General features: G+C 45.9%; 1 protein-coding gene across 1 annotated transcript in view; it reads right to left on the reverse strand.

Moving 5' to 3' along the window:
- KPNA3 (karyopherin subunit alpha 3) overlaps positions 1–6,927 on the reverse strand; it is a 47,076-nt gene extending 40,149 nt beyond the window's left edge. The window contains exon 1 of the mRNA XM_086881349.1: positions 6,562–6,927. Coding sequence (XP_086737475.1) covers positions 6,562–6,639 — 78 coding nt within the window. The 5' untranslated portion in view covers positions 6,640–6,927. The remainder of the gene's footprint in view (positions 1–6,561) is intronic.
- Between the last annotated feature and the right edge of the window lie 11,161 nt (positions 6,928–18,088).

The following is an 18,088-nucleotide window of genomic DNA, read 5'->3' on the forward strand; positions in this document are numbered from 1 at the left end:
TCCTGTTTTGTACTTGCTGTATTTTTTAAATACAAACAAAATCAAGTTTAAAGCTGACTGCAACATTTGCTTAGCCTGAGAAAGGAGGCAAGTGTCAGGTGACCCAGAGGAGCCTCCCCAGCAGATTTAATGGTGTTAATCTGATTGTGAAGGGATAACAATACAACAGTTAAATACCACTAGACAAGATATACCTTCTCCCCTTCACACTGACCTCTTTGAGCCACCACTGTTATTCTCCAGCTGTGAAAGGCTGGCTCAGGAAGCTAAGGGAGCAGAAAATTAAAGAAATGTGAAAAGCTTTACAACTAGTTCACTCCAAGGCACAGACAGTTCTGATGACTTTTTGAAATAAATCAGTGTTTTTGACTACCCACACCAAATTTTGTGAAATGGAACACAAAGCCCAGTTTCTGCTATTATATTAGTAATCAGGAATGTCAATTCAGTATCAGAGTTTCCCACAGCAGGTATTTTAGAAACAACTGACAGACTCTACTCTTGCAAAAGATACAGGTTTTGGATTTCTTTTTCAAATCAAGTCACTTTGTGTTTACTACTTGATGACACAACCCATTATCTACTAGTTCACTGCCTTCTCTACCTTTTATAAATTAGATGCCTCTTCTAATTTATTAATTAATAATTAATTATTAATTAACTTCTAATCCCACAACAAATACAAATTTCATCAGTTACTTGTAGCTGGTGCATCCTCCTAATTGCTGTCTTTTCATATAACACAGTTTTAGAGGACAAAATATTCTGCTTGGATATGTGCTGGAACTCTACAATTATAAAAGCCTCAAAGAACACACACAAAAAGTTAAAATGCCCTTTAAAACTAGTCTGCTACACTGCTACCAGCTGTGACCAGACTTTAATATTCTACAAATTAAAAATCAATCCTTTCATGAAAGAAACTTTAGAGATACCAGTGCCACTGCTGTAGTGTTAGAAAAACACAAGAACGAAGAAAGACAAATTCTGTAACTGCAGGAAGATTACCAGAGGCTTGGTATATCACAACAGCAAACAGCAGTAATTGGGCCTCAATACAGCAAGCACAGATCCCAATCAGCTTATGAAGATTATGTTCATCACGAGATACCATCTCCAAATTGCATTCTCCACAGGTATTTTTGAAATAAACAATGATCTCCTAATGTATCTGTGTATTCAAATATTTTAAAATACAATGCATTCAACTGATGTTGAACCTCAAGGAAAAGACTACATCTAAATGGACTTATCAGGTATTTCTTTTCTGCCAAGAGTCATGAACATTTCACAGCATTGTACCATTTACCTGCAGACTAAAGCTTGGAAAATTCTGCAGCATGAGCAACCAAAAAGGCTTCCCACACCTGTATCTAACTTCCTACCCATGTAATTCTTTCCAAGGTACAAACATGTACACTTGTGTTCTCCCAAGAGTATAAATATACACACATATATATACAATGGGTTTAAAGGGTAATAAAGAAGCGGCTAGAGTTAAAAACTCTGCATGAGAGTACTGGATCTTGTATTACATCTAGTTCCCAACAGGAAGTTACCTGACACCTGTGTCTTCACTCAACAAGCCAGTGAAGCTTTTAAGATGGCAGGTCCATAGTACCTTAAACCTACCCAAACCAGCTGTTAAAGCCGTACTCCCTTCTGGTATCCTTTCCTGAGTCAAAGGGAAAGGCAGAGAGCTGATCAATCTGTTCTGTGAAATCTTGAAAGAAACTGCATTGGTACAAAGTAACTGGGACTACCAGGATTTCTGGGACTGCTACAACCTTTACTTGTTTCATGAAGCCTTGGAGGGGAATAGAGGGAGACAGCAAAAACTCGTAGTGCACAGGACAGCATCCAGAAATGAGCTGGCAGCAGCAGAACTGCTCATTCATTAACACTGTGCAGGTATGGAACCTCCACTGCAAAAAGCCTTTGACATTTGACATGAACATGGATTTAAGTCAACCTGTACCTTTTCCCAGATGCCCAGGGGCTGCACAAATTTGGCTTCCCCAGAATGACATACCCCTGCCTTGCAAAAAATTCATGGCAGCATGATAGAAACATGGGAAAGAATTCAAGTATTCTTAAAAACCAGACCCTCACTTTTAGCAATGCAGGAGCAGTAAATACACTGAATCTGCCAGAGCTGATGATGGAGATCTGGCCTAAGCCCACTTTCTTTCTCTTCCTCATTTGGGGTGAAGATGCTGAAGGTACAGAATAAAAATGTATCCTTCCAAGTTCCTGATCCCAAGGGTGATACAGACTAAAAGGCAATACAACTGCTGTAACTGGGGAAAAGACATCAGTGACCAGGACTTCAGAAACTAAAAATCAAATAGAGAAGAAGTAAGTGAAAGATGACAGAGAGGCTGTACTTCCTTTTGGTAAATGGCCTTCAACAAATTTCCAAAGGATAGCCCTACAGCCTAACCAACAGAAGATCAAGGACTTGTCTTACTTTGATTTCTGATAAAGGGTACGACAAGTATCCAAAATTCTAATCCCAGTCATGGAAGTGTTTTAACATGAAGTTACTCAGTTTATAAGACACTAACTCCTTACCAGGTTTTGGGTTTCTTTTTCTGGTTGGTTGGTTTTCTTTTAAATGAGTGCACATACAGTTTTAATTTAGTACGCACTTTGCTAACTACCTGACCACGCAGTCTCATTATATCACACACAAAAACATCAGCAAGTCATGCAGACAGCCCTAGAAATTATAACACCTTTGCTCATCAATAATTTTTCCTCACTTTTAGTCAGGGATGCTGACTAATCCTGACAGAAAGAAATTGGCTGATTGTTTGATCTATCACCTTAAACATCAGATCTGTGAGTCAACAAATGGGTGCCTGCTATCGTAATGAAGAATAAGCAACATTTCTAATCCAGGACACTGAAGGAAAAAATAAAGCTAAGAAGGATGTTACTAAGCAAAGAATGAAGCTGAAGAACTGCAAAAATCAGAAGGTTCAAATTAGGTTCTCTAAAAGCTAGGCTAGCTTAGATATCAATATAAACAAACACAGTTACAATGGGTATCACAAATTAATTTGATTGCAACTGTTTAATTTTGTCCTGTAAAGCCTCAAATGTACTGGAATAATCAGTGCTGGATATTTTGCGAAAAAGAATAAATCACTAAGATTTAAGACTCATGTCCATAATGAACACAGGAAAATTCTCATTTTATGTGTAACAATTCAAAAACCTCTTTCACATCTCTGGAGAACACAGAATTCAGGCGGCTGTGAGAATGGGCAGTTGTTTGTCCAGATGAAGCCATGAATGTCTTGGCTTCTTATTGATCAGTTCTGCAGGTTGAGGTTAACTTTGTCTGCTCCTAATCACATGTCAGTACCTATAAAAATAGAAAAATCTCACTAATAAAAGAAAGAACAGAAACTCATATTAAGTGAAGAACATTTAATTTCTGGCTTACTTAACACGTAATTTGATTTTGCTATCATCCCTTTTGAGGGCTAAATATTTTTTTTGACCATTAATACCGCAAAATCAGAATTCCAGTATGGAACTTCCACCCAAACCTGAAACTAGGAAAAGGAGAATGAACCTGTGCAGGTCAAAGATTCAGAAGCTTTGATTTCTGCTCAACAGATTTGTTCCTTTGCTCTGAGAAAAGCACAATGAGAAGCTGCATGGGGTACATAACAAAATCTGAAAGTATTCACTCATCTTTTCTTTCCCTTAAAGTTGCATTAAGAAAAAGCAAAGACAATTATATGGCCCAGCAAACCCAGTAATAAAATATGAGTAAACTACAAATTAAAGGAGTAAGTATTTTGGTCTGCCAGAAGAGTCTGTACCCAGAGGGGATCAATAGTAACTCACAAGTATTTAACAGCAGTCAAAGGAAGATTACAATGACTGTTTCCAGGCAGAAGGTGACTCAAGTGCCATGGTTATCAAACTGAAGCTGAGACTGTACAGCTTTGAATACTTTAAATTTTCCAGAGACTATAACCTAGATATCAGACCATGATTTATTATGCCATCATTCTAAACACTTCATTTCTCTTTGGTGGAATTTGACAAAACGAGAAGATGTAGATCAATGCCAATGATTTACATTGGGAGCCATTGATGCCTTCCTGACTTCCAAAGTTGAGTACAGAAAACTGGAGGCAGGATCTTGATGTAAAACTGTTTATTGCAGTACAGGGAGCAAACCAGGTGCTGACAGCTGGGAATTAGGTATATTTGATTTAGAAAACAAATACTTTGTGAAGAGCCAATAACTTCCACTACATAGAGACAATCTGTGCAATCAGCAGGTCAGTCTGTGTACCAGTTCCTCAAGAGAGGCACGGTAACTAATGGCAATTATATAGCTGTGCTCATTCATTCTCCATTCTAAACTTAACTTACATTGTTTTACTTCTAGAGGCTTAAGTTAGATAAAGTTTACTCCAGAAGGGTACTTCTAACATGAACTTTTAAATAACCGGATCAGGAAGGAGTCAAAAAGGAAGTTTAGTAGAAAATCTTAGACATTTAATACAAATTAATTTATTTTGAAAGACACTGAAATGTTTCCAATCTGTGAAAGTCCTTTAAATGAACCGAAATTTCATTATAGCATGTTTCCATGGGTATAAAACTTGAAAATACCTCTGCATTTTATCTATTTGTTATTGCAAAAGAAATATGTTATTTAGGTTTTAACCCTCTTCAAAAGCAGGTAATGACAGCTTTAACTACATTACCATTATTGGAGCTCTGCACCAGTCTTAGGCTCAGCCACAGAAAGGAAATCAGTCAGCACACTGGAAGACGACCCTAGGGATATACTTCTCCATAAGAGAAAATACACTACTCCAAAATAATTACTCCCCTTCGGGGGGAAATGAGAGCTAAGCTACCTTAGGTGGTCTGGCAGAAGTAATCTCAGGAAAGCTTAGGCGGTGCATTCCCTCCTTCCTCCCATGGAGGCAGATATTCAATTCCCCTAGTCCTGGGCACACTATAATAGAGCAAGCGTGGATGACAGACCAGTTCACACTAGGCATGAACGTACCTAACCTTCCCCTGTTTAGAGCTCTGATGGAATCAGGCCAGTGACTGAGAAAGCAGCAACAAAGCCGGTAACCAATACGGAGAGATGAGACAAGGACAAAATGAATGAGGAGCAGCAGGAAGAGCCTCACTGGATGAGAAGGGGAAAAAGAAATGCACCACGCCCCCTCCTTACCCTGAGAAGCAACTGCTAAACAGAAGGATGGGCAATTTTTAGTTACTTTCTAACATTTACTAATGTTAGCCAGAAGTGTTGAAGTTATCATACTCTTTACACGCAATAATTTCTGTGAGAAAGATTCACTGTTGCAGACTTCATAAAAATTAAGGATTACTTTACACCGTGAATGTCATCCTAAAGACACTGCTGCTGCTAAGCCTGACCTGCATAAAATTGTCTCCACCCAAGTAATAGCAACAGAAGTGTGAATTCCACTAAAATACAAAATGTGCTTTCAGAGGACTAAAATTCCAGTCTACCGATTACAAAAGTTAAGTGATAAAATCTACAGAAGCATGGAAAACACCCTCAGGTGAAGTCGAAGTAATCTGACACATATTTAGGTTTTCACTCTAGCGAATCCTAAGCCGATTTCAATCCTAGCTTGATTTCAGAGCTCCCTCCCCCTTCCTTTCCTATTACAGAAACTTAAACACGAGATTTGAGATTTCTTCTTTCAATTGCAAGTAGAACTGTAAATGTGTCCGATAATGACACGCAGATTCGAAGACCTCTGGAACATCTCTAGGGAATAAGCTCCCAATAACCCCGAAACTCTCAAATTCCAGGCAGTAAACTATTAGCCCATTAGCCTCACCGAGCACCGTACTCTTTCCCGATTCATACGGAGACGCCCTGCAGACCATTACCGATGTGCCTACCAGCATTTAGAAATAAAATAGAAAACCTGAAAAGAAAAAAGGGGCTGATACACGGGAGGACAGGGAACAAAACGGGCCAGCACAGCACACTGTAACACCAGACAAACTGGCTCACCAGAGCGTGGGAGCGGTCCCCGGCACCAGCACAGGCCTCCGTGTGCGGCAGCGGCACCGCGGGGCGAGGGCAGGGCAGCCCCGAGCCCCGGCGGAAGAGCCGCCACCGCCCCGGGGGGCGGCACAAAAGGCGGCCGGCACCATTGTCCGAGGCCCCGTCCAAGCCCCGGGCCCGGGGAAGGCGGCAGCATGGAGGGGCCGCCGGGGTGGGAGCGGAGAGCGCCGCGGGAGGACAAGGTGCCGCATCCCGCCGGCCCTGCCCGGGCCCCGGCGAGCCGGACGGGCGGCGGAGGGGCCCGCGGGCGGCCCGGCCGCGCCAACCCTTCCCCCCGCTGCTGCCTCCGCCCCCCGCCGGCCGCACCCGCCCGCATGACGGCGAAGAAAAAAACCCCCCCCGGGCGCTCCCCCCGCCGCCTCCTCCCGCCGCAAGCGCGGCCCGGCCCGGCCCCTCCTCTGGCGGCCGCCGGCGGAGGCGGAGGCCGGGCCCGGCCGGGGCCCCGCCGGCCCCACACGCACCTCCGCGTCGCGGCCCTTGTTCTTGAAGCTCTTGATGCGGTGGCTCTCCAGGCCGGTGGCGGCGGCGTTCTCGGCCATGGCGGCTCCCGGCGGCTCCTGCGAGGCGGCTCCGGCGGCTCCCGGCGGCGGCTCGCGCGAGGGGCGGAGGGAAGCGGGACGCGCTCCGTGACGAGCGCGAGGGGGGGGAAACGGGCGGGGAGGGGAGCGGGAAGGGGGGGGGAAGCCGCTGGCGCGCGCGCGCGCCGTTGCTGAGTGACTGGGAGAGGGGTGGGGGGGCGGAGAACGGGGGGGCGCGAGCGCACGTGACGCGAGGGCGGGCGGACGCTGTCCAATCGTGGTGCGGCCTCCCGGCTCTGGTCCCGCCCCCTCCCCGCTCTGATCCCGCCCCCCGCCCCGCGTAGCATTCTGGGGCTTGTAGGCCCGGCGGGCGGCGGCTCCGCACGTGGCGCGGTGACCCGGCCGCGGGGTTCCAGCTCGACGCCCGGCGCTCTGGGACTCCGGGAGACCCCCGAGAGCGACGGGGAGGGCCTAGCGGTACTGTGCGTACAGAATCGCAGAACAGGCCGTATTGGAAGGGACTACAGTGGGACATCTGGTCCAATCTCCCTGCTCAAGCAAGGCGAACCCATGGCACATGGCACTGTCCAAACAGTTCTTGATGTCTCCAATAAAGGAGACTCCACTGTCATTTCTCTGGGCAAACTGCTCCAGTGTGTGGTCACTCACACAGTAAAGAAGTTCTTCCTCATGTTCAGGTGAAACTTCTTGTGCACTGGTTTCTGCCCATTGTTTCTTGTCCGGTTGCTTGGCACCACTGAGAAGAGCCTGGCTCCATCCTCTTGGCACCCTCCCTTCACTTAGTCATAGACACTGATGAGGCTTCTCAGTCATGTCTTTTCAAGGTTGAACAGGCCCAGCTCCCTCAGCCTTTCCTCATAGGAGAGATGCTCCAGTCCCTTAATCACCTCTGTAGCTCTCCACTGGACCTGCTCCAGGAGCTCCCCTGTGCTGAGGAGCCCAGAACTGGACACAGCACTCCAGATGTGGCCTCAGCAGGGCTGAGTAGAGGGGAGGATCACCTCCCCCAACCTGCTGGCAATGCTCCTCCTAATGTATTCCAGGATTCCATTAGTCTTGTTAGCTGTGGGTTCAGCTCATGCACAAAGTGGCCTCAGGCAGCTCTGCCAGCCAAGGCTGTGTCGTGGGTCTGCTCTGCACCTCCCTCTGCTCCTCATGACTGCACTGACACTGCTGTACACTGCCTGGGAAACGCTGCACAACAAGCACCCAAGAAATCCAGGTGTTCTGGGAAGCCTCAAGACCCCTTTGGTGAGTGAGTCTGCCATGCAAGCAGGCCCTACCTGGAAAAAGCAAATCCAGTGCTTTGTCAACACACCCTGCACACCACACACGCACGTGGCAGCTGGAGTCCTGTACCTAGTGTAACGCAGAGCACAAAGCCAGCCCAACAAACTGTCTCCAAACTGTCAACATTATTGCAGCATGATTCCCCATGTGCAGCTCTGGGAGTCTTTGGGCAGACTGCAGACACACCCAGCACTTCCAGATTGATGGTAGCCTGGGCACAGCAGTTTGGGTCAAATACAGTGCACTGAAGTCACACCTGGAATTTTCATGGTACAAAAGAGGGTGTATGTGGGTGATGTAGTTGTAGACAGTGGTAAGCAGTGAATGAACACCGTGCATAAAGCAGAGCGTTATCCAAGGAAACCAAAATCCCAAAATAATGAAAACATGTGACATTCAAATTTAGCTCATACCACATCAGGTTCTCCCAACAGATCCTTATAGCTGTATATAAATTTTTCACAGACCTTTTTCAGAGTCTCTCCCTCTAATTGACAGCTCAGCTTTTTATTTGCCTTCTCTCAACCCCTCTTTGGATCATTCAAGTGACTGTAACTTGTACCTCACAGCTCTGGCAAAACAAGGCTTGCAGCCTGATGGAGATGAGTAAAAATCTGGAAGACTAATGCTCTTCTCCTCACCGTCATTGAGCTGCGTGCCAAATGTTCTTATCTGGTGGATCAATATAGCATTTCCATCTCTCTCATTTCCAAGTAGTTTCGACTCCCAATACACTTTCCTCCGTGCCTTTTCCCAACAGCTTTATCCAGGAGTGCAGCACCATTGTTGCTAGGAGTGGAAGAGAAGAAGGAGGCAGAAGCAGGCAAAGCCAAAAAGGCACAATCGATGTGGCTGCTGTTTGTCAGAGATGGCTTCTAGGCTCTGTCATTTGCACGTTTTAAGGAAAATTGTCCAGCTGTCCGTAGGAGAGCTTCTAAAGCAGATTCAGCAGCTGAGAACTTTGTTTTACCTCCCACCCCCACTGAGGAAGGTGGCTGTAGCTGCCAGCTGTGGCTGAGTCAGGCCTGGTAGGACAGCAGAGCAATGCTGATATGATCCCTGCTAGGCAGGATCTGTTCTCCTGGAGGAGTTGGTCACCTTTACCATGAACAAAAGATTATTGTTCAGTACCACTCAGCGTAAACTGAGAGGTAAAAGGAAAACTTGCAACTAAAAAATCAAGTGTGTCCAGGTTTGGAGAACTCAATTTACAATCCATAAATCTATACCCATTCCATTAGATAAGATTTATAGGTTCACTGTTTTTTTTTTTTCTTTCCCATTTCTTCCTTCATATAAGCCCTTCAGACTTTCTATAGTGCATTTCATTAGTCCTAGTAGACACACAGGAATTGAACACCTCTTAGACACAGCTACCTGAAGGTTTGCTTGGCTTTACTGCCTGAATAAAGCTTTGTGGCAGAGCTCTTGACTTGATAATTGAAGTTGCATGTACTCAGAGAAAACATTTTGATGCAGTTAAGCAAATACTAATCTTTGGCACTGTAATTAAGAGACACTACTAAAATATGAGTACTTTGCTACTTTGAAAACAACTACTAAAATATGAGTACTTTGCTACTTTGAAAACAGAACAAACCATTTGGATTTGGTTGGCTATTCTTCATCACCATGAGTTTTGTATCAACGTGTTCTCGTTGCCAAGACCTGCAAGAAATGTGTCAGGGCCATGAGCACATTTAAGGGATTCACTGACCGTGAGCAGCCTCCCTGTGCTCCATTTCCATCCTTTACCCCAGTGATGCTTCAGTGGTGCCAGTCTGAAGCTCCACTGCAGCCCTGTCCCAAATTTTGGTGCTGGGTGTCCTGGCTGGGAAATGGGAAAGGGTGAAGGGGAGCAACAGAGCGTGGTTAGGGCCACCAAGGTCTGTAGGTGCCTTCAGTTCCCTGACAATGTAAACTCTGTAGCTTAAAGAGCTATGAGGAGGAAAAATCTTTCATAATTCAAAGATATAGGTCAATAAGAACTTTTGAGGTGTCCTGTTACTGGATGAAGTTGAGTAGTACTTGTTTCTGGGATGACTTGTTGGCTGCAGCAAAACTGGATCAGCCCAGTGAATATTGCTATATTTTGGGAAGAGCATGTGATCAGCTTGGGAGTCCACCTGCAGTGTCAGAGTGGGCTCTGACACTCACCCTGTGGTTGCCAGTCACTTGTTTTTTTGCAGTCAGTGATTTTGTCTGTGTCCACCAGTCAATAGAGCTGCAAGAAAACCAGTGTGTAAAAAAAATGTAATGAAGCTGAGTCATGTTCTTGCTGGCGATCCCTCCAAGAAGGACTGGAGAGGTTTAGGTGTACTGTTTTAAGATGCAGTCCCACCCTGCTAATGGATGTTAGAAGGCAAGGCAGAAGAGAAACGTGTCAGCTCCTCAGTCTCTGTTCACAGCAATGAGCAGCTGAAACCAAGTCCTTTGGAGTGGAGAAGGTGTGGATGGATACCAGGCAGCAGAGGAGTGGGATGGCTGGCAAGGTGGGATCATCTTGAAGCGCTGCTGCGCACTTGGCTACAAACCACATACCAAGAACAGTCTGTAAAATTGTGCAGCTTGTAATCTTAGGAAGGTACAAGGATTGCTACTTAAGTTTAAGCTGTTACCTAAAGCACCCATGGGTCTTGTGCCTTGCTCTCCCACCTCAAAATGGGGTACCCAAGCACCTCTGACCTGGGATGCACAACAGCTGTGACCACGTGTTACTGCTGGCACGGCAGAGCGAGAGAAAGCCCTTTTGCCCTGCAGAATCAGCACTGTTCATGTGCTCTCTAACTCTCAGCAGATGTTAACTTTCATGCCTTGCCTTTTAGTACCTCTAGAGACAGCATGACTGACATAGGCTCAGACCCTTGCATGGCTGGGGTCCCTGCCCAGACCCTCTGTGGCTGTCCTGCCGTACGTACAGCTGTCCAGCAACTGGCTGAGCAGCATCTCGTTGTGTGTTGCTCTCTGACAAAAAGGCATGAGTAACACATTGATGCCTTAAGTTTTATCTTTCATATTTTTCATATTCTGTGCTGCCTTGGTGTGTAGTTTTAAGCTTCATATTAAGTGTTAGGGAGCTCTCTTCACAGGGTAGGTAGACAAAACAATTCCTTTTCCAGCTGGATACCAAGGACAGTCGTTACAAGTTTCAGGCCCAAAAGCATAAACAATGGTGGGCTGAAGAGGGAAAACAAAAAAGATGTGACTTCATAATCTGAAGCTGTAATTGGACAATTACTCCTGATACGCAGATGGACCAAAACTTATAAAAATGTGGGACCTCGTGACCAGTCATCCATTTTGTGACCATTTTTAGGTCCACCTTGGATGTAGCCCTAGCCAGGCTCTTGCACTGCCCAAGGGTATCCTTTAAGGCCTTTCAATAAATACTTCTTATTTCTTATTATCTTTATTCTTAACTCTGACTAGCCTCTGTTCTAGGTCAGCCTTCTACAGGCATCAGCATGAAGTAAATTAAAGCAATCCCTCTGACACTTATTTTCCTTTAAGGTAAACATGTTGTTTTGTTGAGACCATTAATGCATGTTTGCAGTTCTCTCCATCACTGAGGTAAAAGATTTGTCTTCATAGGAAAAGGGTTGTGTTCTTACCTCATTGCAACTATGGCTTAGTAATGACAGTGAGCTAAATCTTGGCAGACACTCCAGCTTTGTCAAAGGCTGCCAACAAATGCCGTGTGAGCTAAGAGGTAACGTGCATGCCAGGAGACATGAGATAGATCCATTGAAGAGAAGGCCATGGTGAGTTGCTGTGTAGAAAGATCCACAACCTCCAGGTCAGGAAATCCCTAAGCTGAAAACAATTGAAACACTGGGAAAGTGCTGGGGGGAGCATCACTTTTTTTCATGTTCTTATGCTTTTCTTAATACATCCATTTCTGGTGGGTGTTGGAGATGTAACAATCTTACTGAATTCTTACTCAGATGTGTTTTGGGTCTGACCCACGATGGTCCTTATATTTACAGCAGAAAGTTAGTGCTCAGTGAAGCATGTCAGTGTGAATTTGACACCTGAGTAGTCCCAGAGTGTGGTCCTTCAGTTTCAAAGCAGCAGGTTATGGGTGTCACCTGGTTGTCCTGTTGCTGCTTTGTCTCTTCTCTGGTCACCCACCCTGGAGGCAGCTTACCTTGTGCCAGACTCCAGTCTGGGGTGAAAAAAATGCTGCTTTTTTGGAAGAAAACTCCAGCCGTAGGTTTGGATGATGCACACAAGGAAACACTCTCTGGCTGAAGTGGGGCTGTGCATCTCATCAGATTGTCCCTGATGTTGTTTACCAGACTTTCAACAGTGTCTCAGCAGACCCGGCAGTCTGAAATACTTCTCTGCAGCAGGGCACCTTATCCTGCTTCCCATAGGCAGCATGGTCAATGGCACCTTGCAAAAACAAGCAGCTCCAGTGGGCTCTCAGGAGCTGTGCAGACTGGTGAAGGGCTCAGGGAAATGAGGGCCCTCCTCAGTACCTCTGTGCCAGGACCAGTCCCAGAGAGCTGCCCTTTCTTCTGGAAGAAGTCATTTCTGGGGACAGCACAAAGAGCTGGTGAGGGAGTTGGCATGAGGCTGGCTTTGGGAACAGCCCAGGGTCAGGATTTACAAATGCCTCATTATCTGCAGACGAGGAACAGAAGCATTGGGGGAGCAGCTGGATAGTCTGCTAGCATATTCAGAATCTGGGGGACATTGTTAGTGAAGGAGAAACTGTAAAACCTCTGGTTATTCCTAGGTTATCTGTGAGCAAATTTGCTGTCTCAGAATCTTTAGCTTCTTGTCTGTGCTTTAACTGGGAGAATTAGGTTCTGCTCCTTCTGGTTCAGAGCATCACTTTCCTTCTCTGCTATTCTCAGAGGAAATCCCAGAGCATGCAATATTTCCTCATTTTCTGTCGTTTCCTGTTTTTAGGCAGCTCCACACAAGAGCTGGTGAGCTGCTGTTGGGGGTGACAGTAAGGTGGACATGAAATAGGGGCTTCATGGGCAAGGGTCTTCTGCTATGGTACCCAAGCAAGAAGAGCTGAGGCACATCCCAGGTCATGTCCGGGTCCAGACCAGGGAGTTATATGGCCAGGTACAGGGATAGCTGCAATGTAGCTAGGGCAGAGAGCAAGGGCAAAAGCCCTACTTAAAAACAGTGCCTGAGATAAGGGGAGTGAGTCCTTGCCAAGGCTCCTCACAGCTTGTTCTCAAACAGCTCTTTGATTCAAGGCCAGGCAGCTGCACTGTCAAAGCTGGCCCTGGGCCCAGGCAGCCCAAGCCCCAGGAGGAGGGGGATGTGCTGAGGGCCCAGGCACCCACCTAGAGCTGAAGACATCCCTTTTCTCCTGGCAGCCACAGAAACTTGATGGGTCACGGATATTCACACCAGCTTTTCCAAATTTAAGGTAGATGATGGTCAGGAGCCAGAATGTCATCCTGCCCAGAGGATCCAAAGCAGGGCTTGTGAGATACTGTTTGCAGAACCATGGATCCACCACCCTCTTGGCTTTGGCCTTGAGATGCAGGTGCTCAGGAGGCTGGGTTGGGCTGTGCCACAAACAGCAAAGCCTGATGGGCTTGATGTTTTTTCTATAAAGTACATTTTGTTGAAATGGCTCTGGGCGGTCTTCCCCATGGCCCAGAGCCTTTGGCACAGGCAGCCCGGAAATGCACTGGTTTAAGCCCAGTTCCAGAGCCAAAAAGGGCCAGGAAATCTCTGGCACAGTCGATGTTGTGGTTGAAGGATATATTAAAGGAATGCAATTTACAGGAAAGGTCCCTGAGGACCTGGGAGTGACTGTCCGCAGGATGACTCTTAATTTTATATTTCAAAGTGGATAATTCAATTGGCATAATTGGGAGTTTTGTCTTATTGTAATGGCCCTGCACCTGCAAGCCCTGTTATGATGTTCTCCCATGAGACACCATGGCCACCAGTGTGAGAATCACTGTCTTTTGCCATCTCTCTTCCTATTCCCTGCCTCACTGCATCTTCTAGGCAGGAGGGCTCCTCAAAGTCTTCTATGGAGACTGGCAAGTGGAGAAGGTCACAGTGGTTGAGGGAAAACCCGTCTTGGGAGCTGTGGGACTCATACCAGCTACCCAAAGCTCCTGAATGGCATCCTGTGAGAGTCATGGCCAGATGAAGGTTACGGCTCTCTATCTATGAGGAGGTGGCCACTGGGGTCATGGAGACAACTGTCAGCATCACTTGCAGCAGGGTGCTGGTGTTGCACATGTCTGTGTGGTCACAGTGTGTGCTCAAGATGGACAGTTCAGAGCTGGGTGCCTGGGTGCTGCCCAGGCCTGGTGTTGATGAGGTTCAGCAGGGACAGGCAGCTCTGTTGTCACAACCTACTCCTTACAGCTGGCAGGACACATGCCCATGGCCTGTCTTCCCCAGAACTATTGAATCTTCTGCAAACCAGCCTGTACACCCATCTCAGGGCTTCAGTTAGACCATGAAACACAGGAGAGCCCTGGCTGGCTCTGGGCTCTGGTTGGTCTCTCAAAGAGGATCCAGACAGGACAATCTCACTTTAGTGAACACTTATAAAGGCTCTGAAGCGCTGGTAGACTGCAAGGTCAGATCTCAACTTGCAAACTCCCTTATGCTGATAACCCCAAGCAATGAGAAGTTTCATGGAATCACAGAATATCCTGCATTGGAACAGACCCACAAATATCATTAAGTCCAACTCCTGGCCCTGCATAGCAGACAAGGTCTTGTATTTTGGCAGCATGAGGGAAAAGGATGTTTTTTCTCTTGTAGCCTCTGATTTGGTGACACTGGAGGATCACTTCTGAAATAACCTAATTGCAGGTTTGGAGCTCTGTGGGTGGGGTGACCTTCATCAGCTCCAGAACAATAATGAGAAGCCATGCTGACAGCTTCCTAAACACCAAGGTGCTGGGACACTGATGCTTTGAAGAGGTGATGAGTGATACACAATAGCTGACACAGGGATGGGAGAGAGTAGTTTGATCAACCACAGTCAGATGTGTTTAGCTAGCACAGATGTGAAGAGCCAGCACGTTACCATTTGTGTTGGGCTTCCATGGCAAGATTTCAGCAGCAGGGGAGCTGCAGGGGTGGCTGCTGTGAGAAGCTGCTGGAAGCTTCCCCTGTGTCCTACAGAGCCAATGCCAGCCGGCTCCAAGATGAACCAGGACAAGGGCAGTGTGGGGGAAAGGTGTTTAAAGATTTGGTTTTATTTCTCATTACTCTGCTCTGATTTGATTTGCAATAAATTAATTACTCTGAGTTTAGTCTGGTTTGCCCACAAGAGTAATTGATGAGTGATCCCTCCTTGTCCTTAATTCAACCCATGAGCATTTGTCCTGTTTTCCTCCCCATATCTTGCTAGAAGGAAGAGTAATAAAGTGACTTAGTGGGCACTGGGGGTCCAGCCAGGGTCAACCCACCACACCATCACAAAGCATGATGATCTGTTTTCAGATTTTGGTACATGTTATCAGTACACTCCTTCCCCTAAGCACAGTTGCTGAGAGCTGAAGGACTTACATCTGCACTGCAGAAAAAAAGCAGAAATATCTCAAAGTGGAATTGCAGTGACACCAAAGCCTTCATTTGGATTTGATCTGATTTCACCAACTCAGATTAGGAATTTTTTTGTGTATAAGCAAAGGCAATTTAATGACAAAAAAGGCAGAGATTTACTGAGGTGGATTTGGGGGCCTTGTGGTTCCACCCCAACCCCCCTCCCTCGATCCCAGCAGCACAACATGCATTTGCACACCGTGTGCATGTTGTGCAACCAGTTCCTCCCTGCACCCAGCCAGGGCAGGCTGTTTCTGTCCCTGGTTAATGCAGCTCTGATTACAGCATCCTTAGAAAGGCGGATTTTCTTTCACGTTCTCATATCCAAGTATTAACCTGCCCTGACATCGCTTCATTTGCCAGAGCTGATAGCACAGCTTGAGATTGCTTCACTGCAGAGATTACACAGAAGTAGAGGCAGATTCCAGTGACTTCTGTTCTGCAAAACAAGTTCTACTTTCTGCTCCACTATAAGTTAATATATATATTTATATATATTTTTATACATAGTTTTATATAGGTACATATTTGTATTTATTCTCTCTCTCTGTGTAATAGCCTGTCCTCCTGCAGAGACAAGAAAGTCACAAGTGCAGTCCTATACAAATCTGGAAAAAGAGATACTTGCCTTTGTATTCCTTGATGGAAGAAAATTCAACTGGAGTTATGGTACCAACACAAATCCTCTACAGCTGGCTACCACCATCTCCTTCTCCTTTGAGGAGACATTCTTTATATTAAATCCTGAAAATACAATTGGTACCAGGCTTCTATGAACAATATAGACTATCCTTCTTGTTTCAGTAACTATGATTTGTCAGGAGTCACCAAGGTGGTGAGTCTCTGTGCTTACACATCGAAGCTGGTTTCACATGATTATTGGCAAAAGTGGCAATTTTATTTTAAAACCTTCTGTGATCTGATCTCAGGATCTATTTGGATCTTCAGTCCCCATGGCAATAGCTTCTCAAAGCCTGAAAATAACAATGTGCACAGCTATTTTGACTGAATAAACCAGATACCACGTATGCATAAGGCTAAGTGTAACAGTGTGTGCCTGTGGGGTGAGGGTTTTGTTTCAGTCATGAAAGTAAACAACAATTTTCCAAGTGCACATAAAGACACACTCTGCTTGGTCAGATGTGTCGAGTGAGAGAGCAACATTTTCATATTGACATTTTTTAAACCAGATCTGGACTGACCCCTTTGAATGGCTTTCTAATGATACCTGATGTGGTGTACATGCACCAGGAACCCATAAGGGATCACTCTTCCCAGCAAAGAACCGCTGGAAGGGTGCCACAGAAGAGGAGAGGGAGAAAAATATATTCCAGCTTAATTTTGGATAATCATATGTTCCCCCTTTGAACTGGAGCTGTTAATCAAAATGGGAAGCCTTGTGAGTTGTCTTGGTTAAGAATAGAAATCTGTTTTCATCTTTGGTGCTGCCTTAGGTGTTGCAAGATGATGTGTGATGAAGAATCAATGACACAGTAAGTTTCGTTACTCACTTGAGTAAAGAACGGCTTTCTGCTGTTCTGAAGGACCTTCATTTAGTCCTCTGAGGGTGTTCCAGCAGGACTGTGGCTGGATTAATCTCTCCCTACAGGCCAACAGGTAACACAAGGACTTTTTCTCCTGGTTGCTCAACTGAATCACTTCTGGAGCCTACCTCCTGTGTGATCCCTATGCAGGAATGCCAGGAGCTGGCAGGCACAGAGTCCCTCAGGAAGCTGGGCACCATTTACCATTGGTGCTCTCGTGCTGGCTGTTTTCAGCTGCTCACAGGCTCACCCAGGTTGTTGTGTGGAGGATGTTGAGACAGCTGGACCCACACAAAGCTTTATTCACAGGGTCTGTAGCTGGCGATGTGCATTGACTTCAGAGATAGCAGCTACTCTCTGGAAAAGGTCAAAAAATGAAAGGAGAGAAACAGAAGGGAAAGGAAAGCCCAGCCCCATGACCAGCTAGGAAGAGAAGATACAGGAAGTCTTCAGAGGAGAGTCCTCCCCTAAGTACCCTCTCTGCTGATATCTGTCACCTCTCTGCAGAAAAAATTGCCAAGGTAAGTATATAGGGGTTTTAGGGTTGTTCTTTTTTACCCACTCAAACTTACTGCTGGTTGGACTCAATCATCTTAGAGGTCTTTTCCAATCTAAATGGTTTTATGATTCTATAAATGGTTATATGATTCTATGATTTTGTTGTGTTCTCTAATGGAAGTTGAGAGCAACAGCCTAGGAATAGGAAGAGAGATGGGAAAGAAAAGTGATTCTCTCACTGGTGGCCATTAGTTTTCATGGCAGACTATCATAACAGGGCTTGCAGGTGCAGGGCTGTGGCAATAAGACAAAACCAACATGAGTTGCATGGGAGTCCAAGAGATCCCAGCAGCATGGCAGGGAGCAGTGAGGAGCCTGCAGAGCTCCAGACAGGAGCTTTTCATGTCACACTTTCATGTCACAGAGCTTGAGGCACTTCAAGCTCTGCTCAACTCAGAGCAAAGCTGTGGTGTGGCTGAATAGCACACACAGCTGGGAAACACTCCCAGTTGGAGCTGCACAACTCTAAATTGTCTCTTTTTATTATCACAACCAGCAGAGCGGGT

Source organism: Cyanistes caeruleus, chromosome 3 (genome assembly GCF_971803275.1).
Source record: "Cyanistes caeruleus chromosome 3, bCyaCae1.hap1.1, whole genome shotgun sequence".
NCBI lineage: Eukaryota > Metazoa > Chordata > Aves > Passeriformes > Paridae > Cyanistes > Cyanistes caeruleus.